The 17,465-nt window shown below is 51.9% G+C and overlaps 1 protein-coding gene and 1 long non-coding RNA gene across 2 annotated transcripts; one reads left to right on the top strand and one right to left on the bottom strand.

Moving 5' to 3' along the window:
- Positions 1-1,803: 1,803 nt before the first annotated feature.
- On the bottom strand, positions 1,804-5,976 carry LOC129149647 (uncharacterized). The gene is made up of 3 exons (XR_008556504.1): positions 5,878-5,976; positions 3,553-3,602; positions 1,804-2,773 (listed from the first exon to the last, which is right to left on the bottom strand). It is a non-coding gene; the product is annotated as an uncharacterized LOC129149647 (long non-coding RNA).
- Positions 5,317-12,238, top strand: HOXC13 (homeobox C13). The gene is made up of 2 exons (XM_008140777.3): positions 5,317-6,049; positions 11,795-12,238. Exons 1-2 carry the CDS (start codon positions 5,317-5,319, stop codon positions 12,049-12,051), a joined length of 990 nt encoding a protein of 329 aa, XP_008138999.2. The 3' UTR covers positions 12,052-12,238.
- The last annotated feature ends 5,227 nt before the right edge of the window (positions 12,239-17,465 follow it).

The following is a 17,465-nucleotide window of genomic DNA, read 5'->3' as shown; positions in this document are numbered from 1 at the left end:
AGGAAAGGGACAGAGGGCTCTCTCTCCCACAGCAGAGGATGGGGTGGGGGTAGGAGCTCTGGGGAGGCAAGCAGGGGGAGGAGATACTTTGTTAATTTCTTAACTTTGTGTTTGTCCCATGAACTTCTTTTATCAATTGGGGTGGGGGAGGGCAAGTGACTGGCTGAGATGCTGCCAAAAAAGAAAAGGGAGCGGGAGGGATGAGGATTAGAAAAGAGGTGGCCTGGGGAAGGAGAGGATAAGGAGGGTTGGGAAGGGGCTCTGTGATGAGCTTGGCAGGGGCTGGGAAGCTGTGGAAGAAAGAGGGTTGGGGTAGGGACCCTGCAGGTCACTGGAGGTTTCCTGAGAGTTCCCCATGGAAGGGTCACCTGATCGCCCTGCCCAACCCCAGTGTACCATCAGGCAGGGGCTGCGATTAGGGGCAGGCCGGAGGAGAATCCAAGAAAAGACTGGTGATAAGAGCCTAAACCAGGACCCCTATGTAGCAGAACCAAAAAGGACAGTTTGGTGTGGCTCCCCAGACTGTAAGCCCTGAGTGGGCAGCAGAAGGGAGTGGGTTTCTTTAATGTCTGAAAGAGGGGAGTGAACAGGCCTGGAGGAAGGCAAGTTTGGGTTTGAGAGCAGAAAACACTGAAACTAGGAGAAAGGTGATGTCTCAGCCATCCTTGCCCTGTTTTCCCTCGAACTGGGGGCCCAGGGAGGGAAAACAATAAATGTGGGAGACAACAGGATGGCAGCCACTGGTCAGGAGGCCAGTTCCCAGACTGGGAGGAGAGGCCTGGGTGGCTCTTCTCTGAGGCCGGGCTGTGGGCGTGGAGACATTAAAGTAGAGCAGGTTCCAGAGGGACCCAGGACCTGGGAGGTGGCATCTGTGTCTGCATGCTCCTTGGGCCGCCGGCAACCTCCCAGAGCCCGCAGAGGTGGAGGGAAAGAGGCCAGGAGAGGGCTTGGCAGGGCCAGGGAGCCCCAGCCAGGATCAGCCACATTTTTCCCTTCCCCAACAATACCACCCTTTGCAACTCACCAGGAATTTTCTCCGAGTGTGTGGAAGGCTCTTCCTAACTCAGACACACTCTCCTCTCGGGGTGCATTCCCTGGACCCCTAACCCATTCCTATAAGTGGCCTCTCCATCTTAAAAATTCCTTTCTTTCCTGGATAGTTCAAGCCTGATGTCCCTTCTCCATCAGTTTCCTCTTCTATCATGCAGCCTGAACCCTGGGCTGGAAAGGGACCGTCAGAATCCTCGCCCACCCACCAAAGTCCCAAGTGGGGGGGGGGGAGCCCGGAATCCAGACCCCATGGTGGTGAAGCTCTTTGTTTTCCTGCAGCCTCAACCCACCCCCTCTTTTTATAACGGGACTTTTTCTCCCATAAAAAAAGGGGGGGGGGAACAGGAGCTTCAGAGCTTCGAGCTCTTTTTTCTCTGGAATATGGAGGAAACAGAAAAAGGAAGACATCAAGTAATGCTTAATTTTCAGAGAAGACCATCTGGGTATTGAATAAGGGGCACACCACGCTCATTTCTCTCATCCTTCTCCCTAGCCTGCCTGGCACGCAAGCTACACCCAAGTGTATGCCTCAGTCCTGCACCCTCTTGCTGCCAATGCCATGAACTGCCACCTCCGGCTCTGTCTTTAATACAGTGAGCCAGGAATTCCACCCATCAACTTCAGAAAGACACGGCATCTGCCTCCTCATTTTCCTAGTATTTTCCTTTGGGATGTCTAAGCAGAAGATGAACATGTAAATTAAGTGTGTACTCAGATGAATAGATCCGCAGAGATCTTTATTTGCAGTAGAGGATTTCAGCAGAGGGCTGGGTATCTTTATAAGCACATTTGGGCTGTGCCTACAAGGGCATGTGCCAGGAACAGTGCATGCACCCTGCACCGTCCCCAACGTCACAGAGGTCACACACGTCCCGTGAGTAGGCACAAAGGATATCGCCTCTGAGAAAAAGAATTTCAGAGTTGAACCGAGCTGGGACCTCAGTCCGCAGAAGAAGCTGAGGGCAGAGTGGCTCCGGAGCCTCGCCCTTGCAAAGGTCCCTTTGTAAAAAGAGCCCAGAGCAGAGCTCGGCTTTCCGACCAGCCAGGGCTGCCGGGCCATTTTCCATCTTCCTTTAGTGTAACGCAGCACATCTAGAGACCGGGCAGCCACACTCCTTTCCATTTGTCTTGATTTGCTGCAAACTTCGTCCGTGGTCCAGCGCCGCCGTCGCCCAGTGTGTGCACCCCGGCGGGGTGGGGTGTGGACGAGCTGGGGGAGGCGCGGTGAGCGCGGAGCCGCGGGTTCAGCACCGGCTTTCTAGGGCGGGATCGCCTCGGAGGTGTAATTACTACGTTTCCAGTGGCGCATATTCTCCTGGAGTGTTTAATTTGGTTTTATTTGTGTCTCAGCGAGATCCACATTTTTTTCGGGGGAGGAGGGAGAAGCGACCCCAGGCTTAAAGTTAATTAACCAACAACGCTTTACTCTCCGCCGCGCGCCCGCGGGCTCTGGCAACGCCGCCGCCCGCCCCGCTCGCTCGGCGCGCCCCAGCCGCGGAGCCGGCAGTTTCAGGCGCGGAAGGTGTTGGGGAACCGAAAGAAAGAGCATGAGGACACCTCACCGGCCACTTTTAACTCCCTCAGCCCCGAACTTTCCCCTCCAGCCTTCTCACTTCCCCAAGTCTCCTGGGGAGCTACGTCTTCTTGGGCTGGTCTTCCTGCCGGAGGGGACGTTGGTTCCAGCTTTTTCCTCTTGTCGCCGAATTTTGGCCGCACAGTGCCCCTAATAAATGGAATTGTAAAATGGCCGGGTTAATTAAATCTATATCTCAGTGCAACAGGAATAGTTAATGTCCTTATATAAACCTGGAAAAGAACATACTATTAATTTTATTTATTGCAGGGCAGCCCTGCACCCAGATCCTTCCCGCGGCTCTGCCCCCTACTCCCAGAAGCTGGGGGACGTCTTGTGGGGTCTGGCCCGATGAATTCGCCTCTAGCGCTGGGCTAAAGCATTCGTGTACCCGGGAGGGAGCCCCAGGATTGGAGTGGGCATTTCAGGCCCTTTGTTTGTCCTCGTGGCCCCACAGAGCACGGTCCTTGTCGCCTGGGTTCTCCACTCCTCACGGATCCCGCACATCATGGGAGGGGAAGCCAGGGCCTCAGGACCGCCTCTCCCCTTTTGGCTGGAAACCCACCCAAAAACCTCCCCACCCACCTACCCCCACCAGCCAGGCCACAGGCAGACGCGGGGGGGGGGGGGGGCAAGGTCACAAGACCCAGTCTAGACTGGCCAGGCCAAGTTTACGCTCCTCATTTCACCTTGACCTTGGACTCCGGAGGCAGGGAAGCCAGTTTTCCCAGCCAGGAGCTGGCTCTCAGAAAGACCCACCTTCACTTCGGCTCATCTCTCCATCTCTCCTCCTTCTACCATCATCACCGCTCGTGCTAGCCTGCTTCTGTTGTATTTTCTTCCTACTGCCAGCCCGGCCTGAAGCCTGATTTCCAAAATCTAAGGATGTTGATCACACTGACAAAGATTAGTTTCTTATCCTAACTCACCCTTGCCAGGACGATGTCCATGCTCTCCATCTTCAGACACCACCTTCCCCCTACAGGAAGAAGGGAGACTGCGTGGGCTGGGTCTCAGTGCAGACCTGGCCATTTGCTCTTGAGGCTGTCGGGGTCCAGTGGGGCTGCCTGGACAGGAGTACCCAGCATGTAAACGACGTAGCAGGGGCAGAAAAGAGGGACATGCTGCAGCCCCTCTCCCCTCTTTTCCCCCCTCTCTCTTTATGACCTCTTCTCCTGGGGAGGCCCTGTGCTGAAAGGGAACTTGGCTCAATTCCACGGAAATGTGCCCTGGAAAGAGTTGACTCTGTTAAGGCATCGCGTTGGGCATAGGAAGGCGCATAAGTCGGGAGATTGGGAGGGAAGAAGGGGGGGGGGGCTTTACCGTAAGTTGGTGTTAATTTGTCCTTTGAAATATGGGGCAATTTTAAAGCATGAAAACAACTCACACTCTAAGGGAGTGACCCCAAGAAAGCCCTGGGAGCTAAAACTGCACTGATCCCGGCTCTGCCCGGCCCACTGGCCCTCACCAGCCTAACGGCCCAGGGCAGGCCCACCGGCTGAGGTCGGTCCTCCTGGGGCCTCCCATCCCTCCCTCATTTCAAGTTTCCTTTTGTACACAGATATGAGAACAGGAGTGCTCTTATTCACATCCAGGGCTTTTTTAGCTTTCCTAGACCTAATCCTCGCCCCCCCCTCCACCCCCTTTTCTTTGAAAACTCTCACTCCGAGGCTTTTTATTTCTATTGTATATTGAAATATCAGCCTATTCTATTGCCCCAATTTCCCATTTCCCTCCTTTTATTCTCTCTCCATGTTTCACTGAGAGCATCTGTGTGCGGTGATCTGCGTGCGGAGGCAGGAGGTGGGGGGGCGATCACATCCTTCAAGCACTGTTGACTCTGCTTGAGAAAGACTTAGGGACCAGGAGTCCCTCTCAGAAAACTGGGGCTTTAGGGTAAGTGGCTGGAAGTAGGAAATGGAAACGCCATCCCGTCATCAAAGTCTCTCTTCCTGCCCGGCTTCGGGACCTAGTGAGTTTCAGGGGTGTCAGCCTGGGCCACAGCCGGGCTCCCCACGCCCTGCCCTCCCCCCCCCGCCCCCCCACCCCCCGCGCCCTGACGCCTGCTTTCTAGTTTCTTCATTTATTAAGAAAAAAAATCCAGTTTCTCCCTCACCCTTAGCTCCAAGTTCCAATCCACTCACAGCGATCTTTTGGGGGGTGGGATTTGTCTCCCCCACATACATCCTTTGCCTAGGGGGAGACGCCCAGGAATAGTCCTGGTCTCTCCAGACCCCTTTGCGTCGGCCAAATTCAGCCTCCTCGCCCCCCTCCTCATTCTTCCTCCCCGGGGCCTGCCAGGGGCGTTGCCCTGTCCCTTTAAATCTCCCAGCTCCCTCCTCTTTGCCCCTCCTGACAGCCAATCCGCATAGAGCTTTTCCACTTTGCCCCGCCCCATCTGGAGGGGTGGGAACTCCTGGAGACCGGGCCCGGCTTGCTCGGCGCTGGCCAAGTCACGTGGGCGTTGGAGGGGCGTGGAGGGGAGGCGGGCGGCAGCCGGCGGATTTCTTAATGAAGTGTCCCCGCATGCGTAGAAGGAATCAGGGGGAGGGAGGTGGAAACACCAGGAGGAGGAGGGGAGGGGTGGGGAGGGACAGGAGGAGGGATGGGGGAGGGGAAAAGAGAGCGAGGTGTCTCCCCAGCTCGCTGCCTCTGGCAAGTGGAGTTTTTAAAAAGCTCGAGCAGATCATGTCATGACGACTTCGCTGCTCCTGCATCCGCGCTGGCCAGAGAGCCTTATGTACGTCTATGAGGACAGCGCGGCGGAGAGCGGCGGCGGCGGCGGCGGCGGGGGAGGCGGCAGCGCTGGCGGAGCGGGGGGCGGCTGCAGCGGAGCGAGCCCCGGCAAAGCCCCGAGCATGGACGGGCTGGGCAGCAGCTGCCCGGCCAGCCACTGCCGCGACCTGCTTCCACACCCCGTGCTGGGCCGCCCACCGGCTCCCCTGGGAGCCCCTCAGGGTGCCGTCTACACGGACATCCCAGCCCCGGAGGCGGCACGACAGTGCGCCCCGCCGCCCGCGCCCCCCACCTCGTCCAGCGCCACCCTGGGCTACGGCTACCCGTTTGGTGGCAGCTACTACGGCTGCCGCCTGTCGCACAACGTGAACCTGCAGCAAAAGCCTTGCTCCTACCACCCGGGCGATAAGTACCCGGAGCCGTCGGGCGCCCTGCCCGGTGACGACCTGTCCTCCAGAGCCAAGGAGTTCGCCTTCTATCCCAGCTTCGCCAGCTCCTACCAGGCGATGCCCGGCTACCTGGACGTGTCGGTGGTGCCTGGGATCAGCGGGCACCCGGAGCCGCGTCACGATGCGCTCATCCCTGTCGAAGGCTACCAGCACTGGGCGCTCTCCAACGGCTGGGACAGTCAGGTGTACTGCTCCAAAGAGCAGTCGCAGTCCGCCCACCTCTGGAAGTCTCCCTTTCCAGGTAAGGATGGGGCCCGATTGCCGCGGCCGCCGCCAGGGACCCTCCCCGCCCCGCCTGCCCCCGGGCTCCGCGCCCCAGCCACCCCCGCCGTCTGGCCCCGGCGCGCCGGCTTTGCTGGGCTGCCGATGGAGCTGGCCCGGCGAGCTGCGCTGAGGAATGCTCCGGGGAAGAAATCTGCTCCGACACGTTCCCCGAAGCTGCCTGGCTGAGAGTGAAGCAATCACAGGCGCCCGTGCGCCGGGCCGCCGGCTGCGCTCGAGTCGGTAGCTCGCCTCCTCCTCCCCCAGCCGGCTCCAGTCTCACGCGTGGCTCTGTGCCGGCGAAGCCCGCTTCCGGCTAAGAATGGGGGTGGGGTGGGCCTAGAGTACCTAGGAATCCACAATCCAGCCCCAAACCCTCAACCCACCGAATAACTGGGGCGGGGGGAGGGGAACAGGAACCCCCATTTTCTTTGTCAGAATTTCCAAGATCGTTCAGGAACTAGACAGTTGTGTGTGTGTGTGTGTGTGTGTGTGTGTGTGTGTGTGTGTGTTTTAAATAGGGGTCCGATTTGCCACGGTCTACAGAAATGTAGGATACTACCTTTTTCTTTTCTTTTTTATATATTAAAAAAAAAATTTGTCCATGAATTTCCTGATTGTTAAAGGACCAGAGCTAAAATCTCTCTTGAGAGGGTGTGTAGAGAAGGAAGTTTGAATCCCTCTCATGAGATATAAATTTTATTTTCCTCTCTGGTATACTGAGGTCAAATAATGTGGGTGTTTCCACTGCTAACTCCCCCAAGTGTGGGGAGAGAGAGTTATCCATGCCTCAAACACAGAAAGAAGGTGGTAAGGATGAGAGGTATAGGGGAGGAAGACCTGTTCGGAAGGGATCTGGGGTCCAGGCCCAGGCTGAGAACCCCTCAGTTTTGTCTGGCTAAGTGTGGGGTATGGGCGGTGGAATTCATCATTGCCCTATTCCTCTCATTGCCCTATTCCTTTCCCTAAATAGGAGCGGCTCTTGCAACCCACCCAAGCGGGGAAAGACCAGTCTCGGGTTTCTGAAAACTGTATGGGAATTCAGCACTGCACTGAGAAATCAGGATTTGGGGTCTAACAAATCCAGAGCTTCAGTCTGCTCTGGCTGTAAGCTCAGGGAGAGAGGTCTGACTGGCTCCCTTCTGATGTCCACAGGGGTCCAGTGGGGCCCAGAGCAGCCACACATGTCTCCCCATACTGCCCAGAGCCCGCCCCCCCCCCCCAGTTCTGCATACGGGCCTAGGGACATTTTCATTGGAAAATATAGACTGAAGACCTCTTAAGAGGGGGCCTGAAATTCCTCTGCATCCAGGACTGGGGAAAGGGCAGATGGTGAAAATATGACTGAATTGTGTTAGAAAGTGCAGCAAATAACATTCTTGTAAATATTATGAGAATTCTCCATATAACATACAACTGAACACCCGGTGGAACCCACCCCTGGCACCCCATTTCTGGTTGCAAGAAGATTTAAGGATGATAGAATTTTAGTACATGGTGTCATGCATTACCTATTTGGCATTGGCTATAATAGTTTTACATAATAACATTTCTGTTATTAACCACCTAATATGAAACATACACTAATATATTTCTAGAATACAGGCAATTCACATGAATTAATCCCCCATTCTCCCAAATGGAAAGGTCCTTAGGAATTGGGTATCTAGCAGGAATTCTTGGAGCAGGTGGAGCCAACAGGCCATACTAAAGGGCCAAAAGGCAGGGGGACATGTGCCCACCAGGCCCACTCTGGACAGAAGTCTAGAGCAATAGGCGATGGGTTTAATGTGAAGAGGAGCTTCTCTGGCATCCTCATGTATGCATGTGGAGTGGAGTAGGGGTGAAGGATTGAAGAGAAGCTCAGAAATATCTTTGAATAAAATATACATTTAAAAGATTCCCAGAGGGGAAAAACACGCTAGAAATAAACACTTTGTGATCACAGCCTCCTAGAGAAAAATAGCTTTGAAATAAAAAATATATAGCCCAACTGAGATTTAATACACTTGCAAATTATGGCATGCAAATTACAGCATGGAAATGGATATAAAACCCAGTGTGTCTCAGCAGCTATGTGCTCAAACACTCCCTGTGTGGAAATAGAATCAGGCTGGTGTATCACAGTGAGTGCAGAGGTCCAGGCAATAGGCAGATGAAAAAGAAATGATCTTCAGACACCCTCCATCTTTCTGCCCACACAGAGATCTTTTAGAAGCAGTGAGATTTCCAGATAACTCTGTCTATGCAATTGTGGTTTGTTCCGCAGCATCTAGGCATAAACACTACTGTCTCTCTTCAGCGCCTCTGGCTCTGAGAAACCTCATCTATGGCAGTCTGAGCTGGTGTGGGAGATGGAGCAATTGTTCAGAAAGATCCAAATAATTAGGGCCAAGATGTGTTGTGGCTTCTTCCTTTCCCCCAATTATATAGACCCTTGCTTCATTATTCTCTCTCTCTCTCTCTCTCCTCTCTCTCTCTCTCTCTCTCTCTCTCTCTCTCTCTCTCTCTCTCCCTCCCCCCAATGGTGAGTGTAGACTTTTTTTTTTTTTTTCAGAGAGGCAGAAATTCTGAGAGAGAATCAGCAAAGAAAAGATGGGAAGAGACAGATATGGTAGGATTAGGGGAGAGAGAGAAAGAGAAAAACATTTAATGGTTCTTTAGGCCATGCTGGAGTACCTACTGACAAGCCTTTGGATTTTGGTTGAGAAGAGCAGCTAGGATTTCTAGCTGGGCAAGGCGTCCTCTGCAAAGCCCTGTTGTGGCAGTGAGTGGGCAAGAGCGAGGGAGCAGTAGGAACCTGTACACAGAGCTCCAAGAGAAAGCTATGGTTGAGCATTGATCTGATTTTTATTTGCTCCTCAAAGGTGTCTATTAGATTCCCAGGTATGAAGTGGTTTGGGTGCGTGTATGCTCTGGAGGGAGAGTAGGGAAGGGTTGATCGTAATATTAATTAGCCAACTCCCCTACTTACTTTAGGCAGTATAGACACTATTCCAGGTCTAAGCTCCAGATGTTCCCACATCTGTAGATCCCACTTCCTTTTCAGACAAGACAACAGACAATGAAGGGGGGCTTCTGTGGGAAGGCAAGATGGAAGGTATTCCCCCAGGAGGCCTTAAAAAAAGCCCCAGCAGTCTGGTCTGACCCATGAAAAACTTGGCCAAATCAATCCTGGTAGTCTACAGAGAAAAATAGGTGGTTTAGATCCGTGGTCGGCAAACTGCGGCTCACGAGCCACATGCGGCTCTTTGGCCCCTTGAGTGTGGCTCTTCCACAAAATACCACGGCCTGGGCGAGTCTATTTTGAAGTGGTGTTAGAAGAAGTTTAAGTTTAAAAATTTTGGCTCTCAAAAGAAATTTCAATCGTTGTACTGTTGATATTTGGCTCTGTTGACTAATGAGTTTGCCGACCACTGGTTTAGATCAATTACTTGTTTTTTTCAAACTGATTTTTAGGGTTGCATTGATTAACCCTCACTGGAAAATTAGAGTTAGGATTAGGGGACCCAAAATTAGATAGGTAGTTGTGAGCATTTACAGAAAGTGAGGGGAAAAACAACAACAACAACAAGACAATTATCTGGTTACTTCAGGAGTCAAATGCCACTTTTATTCCATTTTGCTCTCCAGGGAAAAGAAGGTATTTTATTTTATTTTTGAAAAGGAGATATTTTAAAGCTGAATTGTACCAGGTGGCTTATTTCCATTTGAGAACTCACTGTGTCATTATGTTGAGTCTGAAAATCTGGGTTTAAAATCTGGCTCTGCCACTTAAGTTATTTTACCCAGTCTAGAGCCTCAAATTCTCATCTTGTAAATGAGTTTAATAAAATAATCCTGAAAAAAAAGTTCTGGGGATTAAAACAAACAAAAAGAAAACCTCACGATGTCCTCATGATATCATTACGTACCTTCTCTGTATTATTCTTGTCCCAGAATCATCAATTCCCTGAATCATAGTTACATCTGTAAGAGTAAAAAACAACTTGAGAACTGAGAGGTTTTTTAAAAAAAATTATCTTGTACAAAAAAATCATTTTTAACCTAAAGGATCTTCTCTGTTAAAGTTAAGTTGTTTTGTTTTTCAGATTTTTATAAAACCTTGGCCTATTCATACATAGGCAGAGACAAGTGACAAATCCAACAATTTTCCTGGGAAATTGTCATCACGAAGACAGCCAAACCAGGCCATTGGAACCCCCCCTCCCCTCCCCGCACTCTCCCATATATTACCTGAGCACTTTTCCTCAGGAGACATCTTCTCTCCACATCCTCTATAGAGGAGGGTCCCTGGGAGGGAGCAGACCCAATGGGAATGGGTACAGGGAAGGTGTTGGATGAGGGTGGGTGAGAACAGCATTTCAGGCAGAGCCTTGTGTTTTCATTCCCGACTGTTTCTACACTTTTAAAGGGTAGAGAATGAAGGAGAAACTCCCAATATTCTGTCTTCTTCACTAGCTTCTGCCTGAAGAAGTCTAATAATTACATTTTAAAAATTAGGGGGGCTATTTATTTAGATAATCTCCCTATTTTCCCACTTCCCCTTGAAAGTGTGGGTATGACCTTTTTATTGACAGAGATGAGGGTGGAGTGGAAGGGGGGTATAAGTGACATTTTTTTTTTTTTTTTTTGGTTCCTGTGAAATTTTCAGAGTATAAAGAAACTGAACTACTAGTGGTTAGGATGACAAGGTATTTAGGATTTAGGGTTAGGATTCCTGCATGGGATGAAGAGAGTTTTCTTGGGCTTTGGAAGAATGGAGAGGAGGGGGTTGGAGCAGAGCAGAATTTGCTCTGTTTCGGTGGGGCAGGGGGACATTGAGTTCTTTTTATAGACTTAAGTGAATAGCTGATTTTTACCCCCAAGAAGGGCTCTCCTGGTGCCTTCTCTGGTGGACAGACCCTGGGGCGTGGACCCTTTACTTCCAAGGACTGATTCTCTACATCTCAGGACCAGGGCCTCCTACCTTGGATGTTGTTAAGTGGCTCACAAAATTGGACTCCTAGACTGAAGGGCTCCCACGCAGGCTGGTGTCACCTGGACTGTTCTCTCTATCTAGTGGTGCAGGCATCAGATTCCTAGTGCAGAGCCAGTGACCAGAGCCGTGAGCAGCCACTTAGTGGTCTGTGCCCTACTGAAGCTATCTCCCTGCCCGCCATGTCCTTCCTCAAACCCACAACAGAACACCTTTCTCTCATCCTGGAGCAGAGGATGAGCTGATGGCAGCCCAAATGATTTAACTGCAGGAAGGCCTGCAGACCAGAGTGAAATTTGAAGGGAGCCCTCTAAGGGCACAGAGTCTAGGGACACAGAGATTTTCGTGACACCGAGATTGCTGTGCCAAGCCATAATGAAGCCCGAGACAAAAGGGAAATCAGTGATACTGTCCCGTGTTTATTTTAAAAAATTGGTATTTTGTTCATCATGGATATTTTGCATTCATTTTTATGTTTTCAGAGCATTGTATTCAAGAATTATTTATCTTGATTACTGAGTATTTTGTGCCCCCTCCTTTAAAGTTTGAACCAGAGAAAAATACCACAGTCGTGGCCTTGCTAATAGAGACACAAAAGATTTGCAAAGGGGCCGGCGGATTGCCCGCTTTGAGTCCCTGCCAGAACTTGGCGCCCAGTCTGCGGTGCGGTCTCGATGCCCATAGCCCAGTCCAGGGTCCAGCCACGCGACTCACTAGCTGCCCGCCTGCCTTCTCTCCCCTCCTTAGACGTGGTTCCCCTGCAGCCTGAGGTGAGCAGCTACCGGCGGGGGCGCAAGAAACGGGTACCCTACACCAAGGTGCAGCTGAAGGAGTTGGAGAAGGAATACGCGGCCAGCAAGTTCATCACCAAAGAGAAGCGCCGGCGCATCTCTGCCACCACGAACCTCTCCGAGCGCCAGGTCACCATCTGGTTCCAGAACCGTCGAGTCAAAGAGAAGAAGGTGGTCAGCAAATCGAAAGCGCCTCATCTCCACTCCACCTGACCGCCTACCGGGCCACCTTCCCCCTCTATTTATGTCGCGGCTTTGTACCATAACCAAACTCACCGAAGGACCCTTCGCCGGTGCAGACGAATATTTAATGTTAACAAGAAAGAGGAACCGTGGCTGGGAGGCAGAGAGTATCCAACGGCGGGGCGCCCTGCCGCCCCCCTACTCCCCACCCCATCCTCAACCCCCACCCCCGTCTAGATGGGACCTACTGGGCCTCAACGGCTTCGGAGGTGGATCCCTGGCGGGCTGTGGGAGCAAAGCTGCCGGCCCCCATCCCCCCTCTCCCATTTCCTTGTAAGAAAGCCAAGTGGCAGCGAAGAGCCAGATGAGCCCAATCATTCCAAAGCAGGATTGGAGAACCCCAATAACCCCATTCTTGCCTCCTCCTTTGCCCAGCAGGCAGAGGATCCTCCTGAGGTACATCTCAACCTCAGTGCAGGACCTGGTGAGCTTAAAATTTCCTTCCAGTTCCTCCCCTGCTCCCTGTCCCTACCGCACTCCTTAGTTAGGCAAGAATTCCCAATTAAGATTTTCTGTGCATATGTTAAAAGTCGTGTTAATATTAATGATAATTATTAGGGATCTGGCACCGTGATTGGAGTACAGGCAGCACATAGGTTTTCTTTCTTTCTGTTTCAACAAAAGCTGGAATTGGCCTAAGAGCCACCTACCCCCCTCAACCAAGAAACGGAATTTCTCAGGAGCTGCCTTTGCCGCCACTGCCTCCTCTGTTCTGCTCTCCCAGTCATCACACAGGAATCCAAGGTCAGAAACTTAACCAGCCTTTTAAATATTTTTCTTCTCTCCTCCTCCTCCTCCCCCTCCTCCTCCTCCTCCTCCCCCTCCTCCTCCTCCTCCTCCTCCTCCTCCTCCTCCTCCTCCTTCTTCTTCCTCTTCTTCTTCTTCTTCTTCTTCTTCTTCTTCTTCTTCTTCTTCTTCTTCTCTCTCTCTCTCTCTCTCTCTCTCTCTCTCTCTCTCTCTCTCTCTCTGTCTGCCAGAAAGAAGTAGAATCTTTTTATCTTAACGAAAGAAAGAAAGAACCACAGGATGGAGATTGGGGTCCCCCAGCAGAATCCCTCTCCAGTCACTTCTCCATCATAGCAATAGCTGAGAACAGAGGCCTCATACTTTCACTTTTACTGACTGTCCAGAGGAAAGCAGTTTTCTTCCAGGAAGCCAAAATAAGGGCCCCCACAAAGCCAGCTAATGTAGACGCTGCCTAACATTTCCCTCTTCAAGGCCAACTTGGTGCTAGGGGGCCCCTCACCTTCTCCCACTGGCGCATTATGAAACAGTGTTCGTTTGCAATGTTCATCAGAAATAGGCTTTTTAAAAATGTTGTGTATCTGTATATAGTATTGTGATGTCTGAATGACAATGTATTGAATTGAATGCAAAAAGAAAAACCCACAAACCTGTTTTTAAAATAAAATCTTTTTTTGGGCCTTGATTTTATTGCTCAGTGTCTTTTGAAGCCTCTTCTTTCCAGTGGCTCTTCAGAGAAGTTTGTGATGCCCTGACTAGCCAGAATGGGCATTGGAAGAGGATAGCCATCACCCCAGCTGGGAAGATCCCTGACTCATATTTTGCTCCAGTTTTTTTTTTTAAACCTTGGGTAGTTGAAACTATCTGGACAGGAGAAAAGTTCTTTCCATCCTGATGGAGAGAAGGATGTAATCAGCAACTGAAAGGGCCTGGGAGGAGGTGAGTGAGAAAAATACTTGCTATTTATTTCAGTTAGTAGTTGGGTCTCAGATCTGCATTTGGGTGCTGGAGCCGAATGCTGCCCTGGCAGCAGTGGGAAGCTAACCTGAGGCCCTACTGTCCGCAGAGGGTCCCAAATTCCTACAGCCAGTTCAGGGCTGAGGCTAGGGAGAGGTCCGCACTGCCACCCCTGCCCTGCTCCGTGTTCCCAGGCTGCACTCTTCCTTTCCCCGGTGACCTATGTGGAGAGGTCAGGCTGCTAGGATCCCTGGTGCCCCCAGTTCACTAAACCAACCCCACTTTTATTCTCCAGCATTCCTGGAAACCTCGGTCTTTCAAGCAATCTGGAGCCCTATAGGCTCTGCCACTAATTTGTTTTTTTTCTGTCGTGCCTATCTCCCTATCTGGCAGAGTTAATGAGATTGTTAAATTGTCAGGTTAGGAGACTTTTAAAAGGCAACATAGCCTAAAACAATGTTATCTTGGATTAAATCTTTACTGCGGCAATTTTTATATATAATATTCTTCCTCTCCTGAGACACAGAAAGACTGGAGGCATTGAATTGGAAATCAGAGATCTCTGGACTCCCTTTACTTGTTGGCTGAAGTTTTTAATATTTTATGGAAATAAATAAATGTTTCTGAGGATGAAACACACACATGCACACACAGGGAGTCTGAGAGACAAAGGGCCTGAAGAATTCACCATCTCTGGAGGCTTTGCTACTGATGTGGCACCAGTCCCATTCAACTGCATTTTAACTCTGGGTTAACTATCAAAAAATCATGCTGGGAAGTAGAGATTTAGGAGGTGTAAGTGAATCTCCCAGGAATAAGGTTCATTTTTAATTCCATCTCCCCTTTCTCTTCCTATCCACCACCCTAACCTTTCCCCAAAACCAGAGTCTCCCTTGAGATGAAAAGAGTTGAAGATTGCCCTGGCCCGTTTGGTTCAGTGGATAAAGCATCGGCCTGCGGACTCAAGGGTCCCAGGTTCAATTCCAGTCAAGGGCCTGTACCTTGGTTGCGGGCACATCCCCTGGTAGGGGGTGTGCAGGAGGTAGAGGGTGTGCAGGAGGCAGCTGATCGATGTTTCTGGCTCTCTATCCCTCTCCCTTCCTCTCTGTAAAAAATCAATAAAATATATTTTAAAAAAAGAGTTGAAGATTAAATGTATGCTTGATCAGAAAAAGGAACTGAATAGATAAGAGGTCTGGGGCTCTCTTGATATGGTCCCCCACCTCTTTTGACTTGAAGATGCATTGAGCAGTCCCACAACATGCAATGTACACACAGTGGAAGTTGGACACTCGGGCAGGGGGAGTCTAGAGTTCTCTGAGGGGCCCTCCGCTTCTGCACACAAACCCACACATAACCAAATGAGTGAATCTTTCCACACACAGAGGGACTGGCACTACAGCCCCAGAAGAGGGTGATGGAAAAGAAGAGAGCCCGGCCAGCATGGTCCAGGTCATGAACCAGGAGGTCACGGTTTGATTTTCCTCCCCCACCTCATGGCACATGCCTGGGTTGCCAGCTCAAGCCCCAGTGTGGGGTGTCCAGGGGGCAGTCTATCAATGATTCTCTCTCATCATTGATGTTTCTATCTCTCCCTCTCCTTCTCTGAAATCAATAAAAACTTTTTAAAAAGAAAAGGGAAGGAGAAAGCCTGTGGAAGCATTGGGGTTGCTTTGGGACCCTGATAACCCAGGCAAAGACTGAAGTCTCTCTGAGTCCTTGTGAGTCGCGGTGTGTTTAAGACCCTCTCATGCCCTGGATTAAATGTGCCTGGATGGATTTTGGAGAATTGTCATGCCTGGATCAATTTTAGGATGCCTCTCCCATAAAAGTAAGTGAGCATGAGAATGGAAACTCCCATGTGAGACAGGTATTGTGTGACTGTGTGTTCTGCGGTGGCAAAGTTGGGAAAATGTATTATCCTTTTCCTGATCATGTTGGTCCCTTACCCCTCTGTCCTCCAAGAATTGGCATTCTCACTGGGGACTCTGTGAGACATTCCTGTGAAGGATGTGTGTGTGTGTGTGTGTGTGTGTGTGTGTGTGTGTGTGTGTTTAGAGCCTTTGACCAGTGGAGAATTTCTTCAGCCTTTACTGCCTGTGTGTGCAACTACGTAGGTAGGAGTGTTGTCAGCAGGCACTCATCTCAGGGTATAGAATTGTTTTCTCTTCTTTATTCAAATCTATAAAAAGCCTCTCTATCTAAGGCCAGTCTCCTAGTGTTGGTGTGAGATTCAGGCTGCAATAAATATGAGAGTGCAAGGGAATAGAAGGGCTGTGAGCACAGAGGCTTCTCCTGGAGACAGCCCTTCCCCTCTGGGATGGAAGCTCCTGCCATCTTTCTCACAGTCTGCGATGGCATTCTCCACTCTTCATGCCCCACCCGGTCAGGACTGGGGATCCTGGATGGGGGTGGGCTAGAGCCTAACAGGACTCTCCATCTGGAGGCCACTCTACCAGGCTGCCAGGGAGGGCTCAGTTATATCCTTCCCATATCCTTCCCCACCCACATCTTCATCCCCAGACCTAGGGCCACAGCCAAGAACCCACCTGAGGGAGCAAGGCCAGCAGTTCTCGGGAGATTCCTCCACCGCGGTCTCTAGACCATCTGCTCCTGAGGCTGATCCACAGACAGCTGGGTCAGCAGTTCGGGAGTAAAGCAGGGACAGCCCTCTGACATTCTCCATGGCTCCGAGGATTGGAGCTGGGGCACTGCGGCAGCCCCTCTGTTCAAAAGAGAACTCCCCACACTAGGATCCACCTGGGTCCGACTCAGATGGCCTTGGTAAGGACGGGGCTGATCCCAGGCTGCTGGCGTGAGCCCACCCCTCAAAAAACTCCAACCGCTGCATCAGATGTGTATCCAGACGTGCGTTGGTGGAGGATTGAGGGGCCCTGGGAAGCGAGGAGCTTCTGGGAGGAGGAGGGGGCCAGAGCCTTTCACAACCAACCAGGCTCTTCCTTTTTTAGCCTTGACCGTGACTAGGTCTTTCTGACCTTGACATCGCAAGGAGCACATGTGAGGGGGGAGGGGGGAAAGGCCTTGATCTTCCGGTGGCCAGAGAAGGGGAGGGCCGCGAGCCCCCTCGACGCGCCATCCCCCTTCCCGCCAGAGCCCGCCGCCTGTGTTTACACACAGAGGAGGTGTCGTCTTCAGTCTAGACAGGGGCGCTAATAACGACCATAAAAGGCGGCCTCCCCAGAGATGCTCTGCAGCTCAGCTCCCGCGCGCCCGCCGCCGGCCGCTCCCTCCGCCTCCTCCGCCCCGCCCTCCTCAGATACCTCGGCTGGGCCCGCGGCGGGTCTTGGGGAAGGGGGAGAGGGTGTCTAGAGGCTGAGAACCCCCGCCCCGCACCCTTCCGAACCTCTTCCGTCTCCAAAGGTAAGTGGACCCCGCTCTTCCGGCCCAGCCACCCTCGGGGTTAACAGCACGTCCTCCCACCACCACCAGCCTCCTGGGCCGGTTGCCCCTACTCGGATCCGCCCGCGCCCCCCACCCCGCACTGGGGGCTTGGCTTTGGGAAGCGTTTGGGTCGCTGGGCAGAACAGACCCCAGGCAGAGCTCAGCCGCTTCCCAGAGCTCGGCCTGGACGGAGGCCGGAGGCCGTGGTCACAACCAGCCGCGGGCTGTGGGGCAGGGCGCTCTGGGGGTCGTCCTCACCCCGCAGGGAGCTCCGAGGTTTG

This window comes from Eptesicus fuscus, chromosome 7 (assembly GCF_027574615.1).
Source record: "Eptesicus fuscus isolate TK198812 chromosome 7, DD_ASM_mEF_20220401, whole genome shotgun sequence".
Classification (NCBI taxonomy): Eukaryota; Metazoa; Chordata; class Mammalia; order Chiroptera; family Vespertilionidae; genus Eptesicus; species Eptesicus fuscus.
Note: the sequence above shows the minus strand (reverse complement) of the source record. Positions and strands in the feature narration are given on the sequence as shown.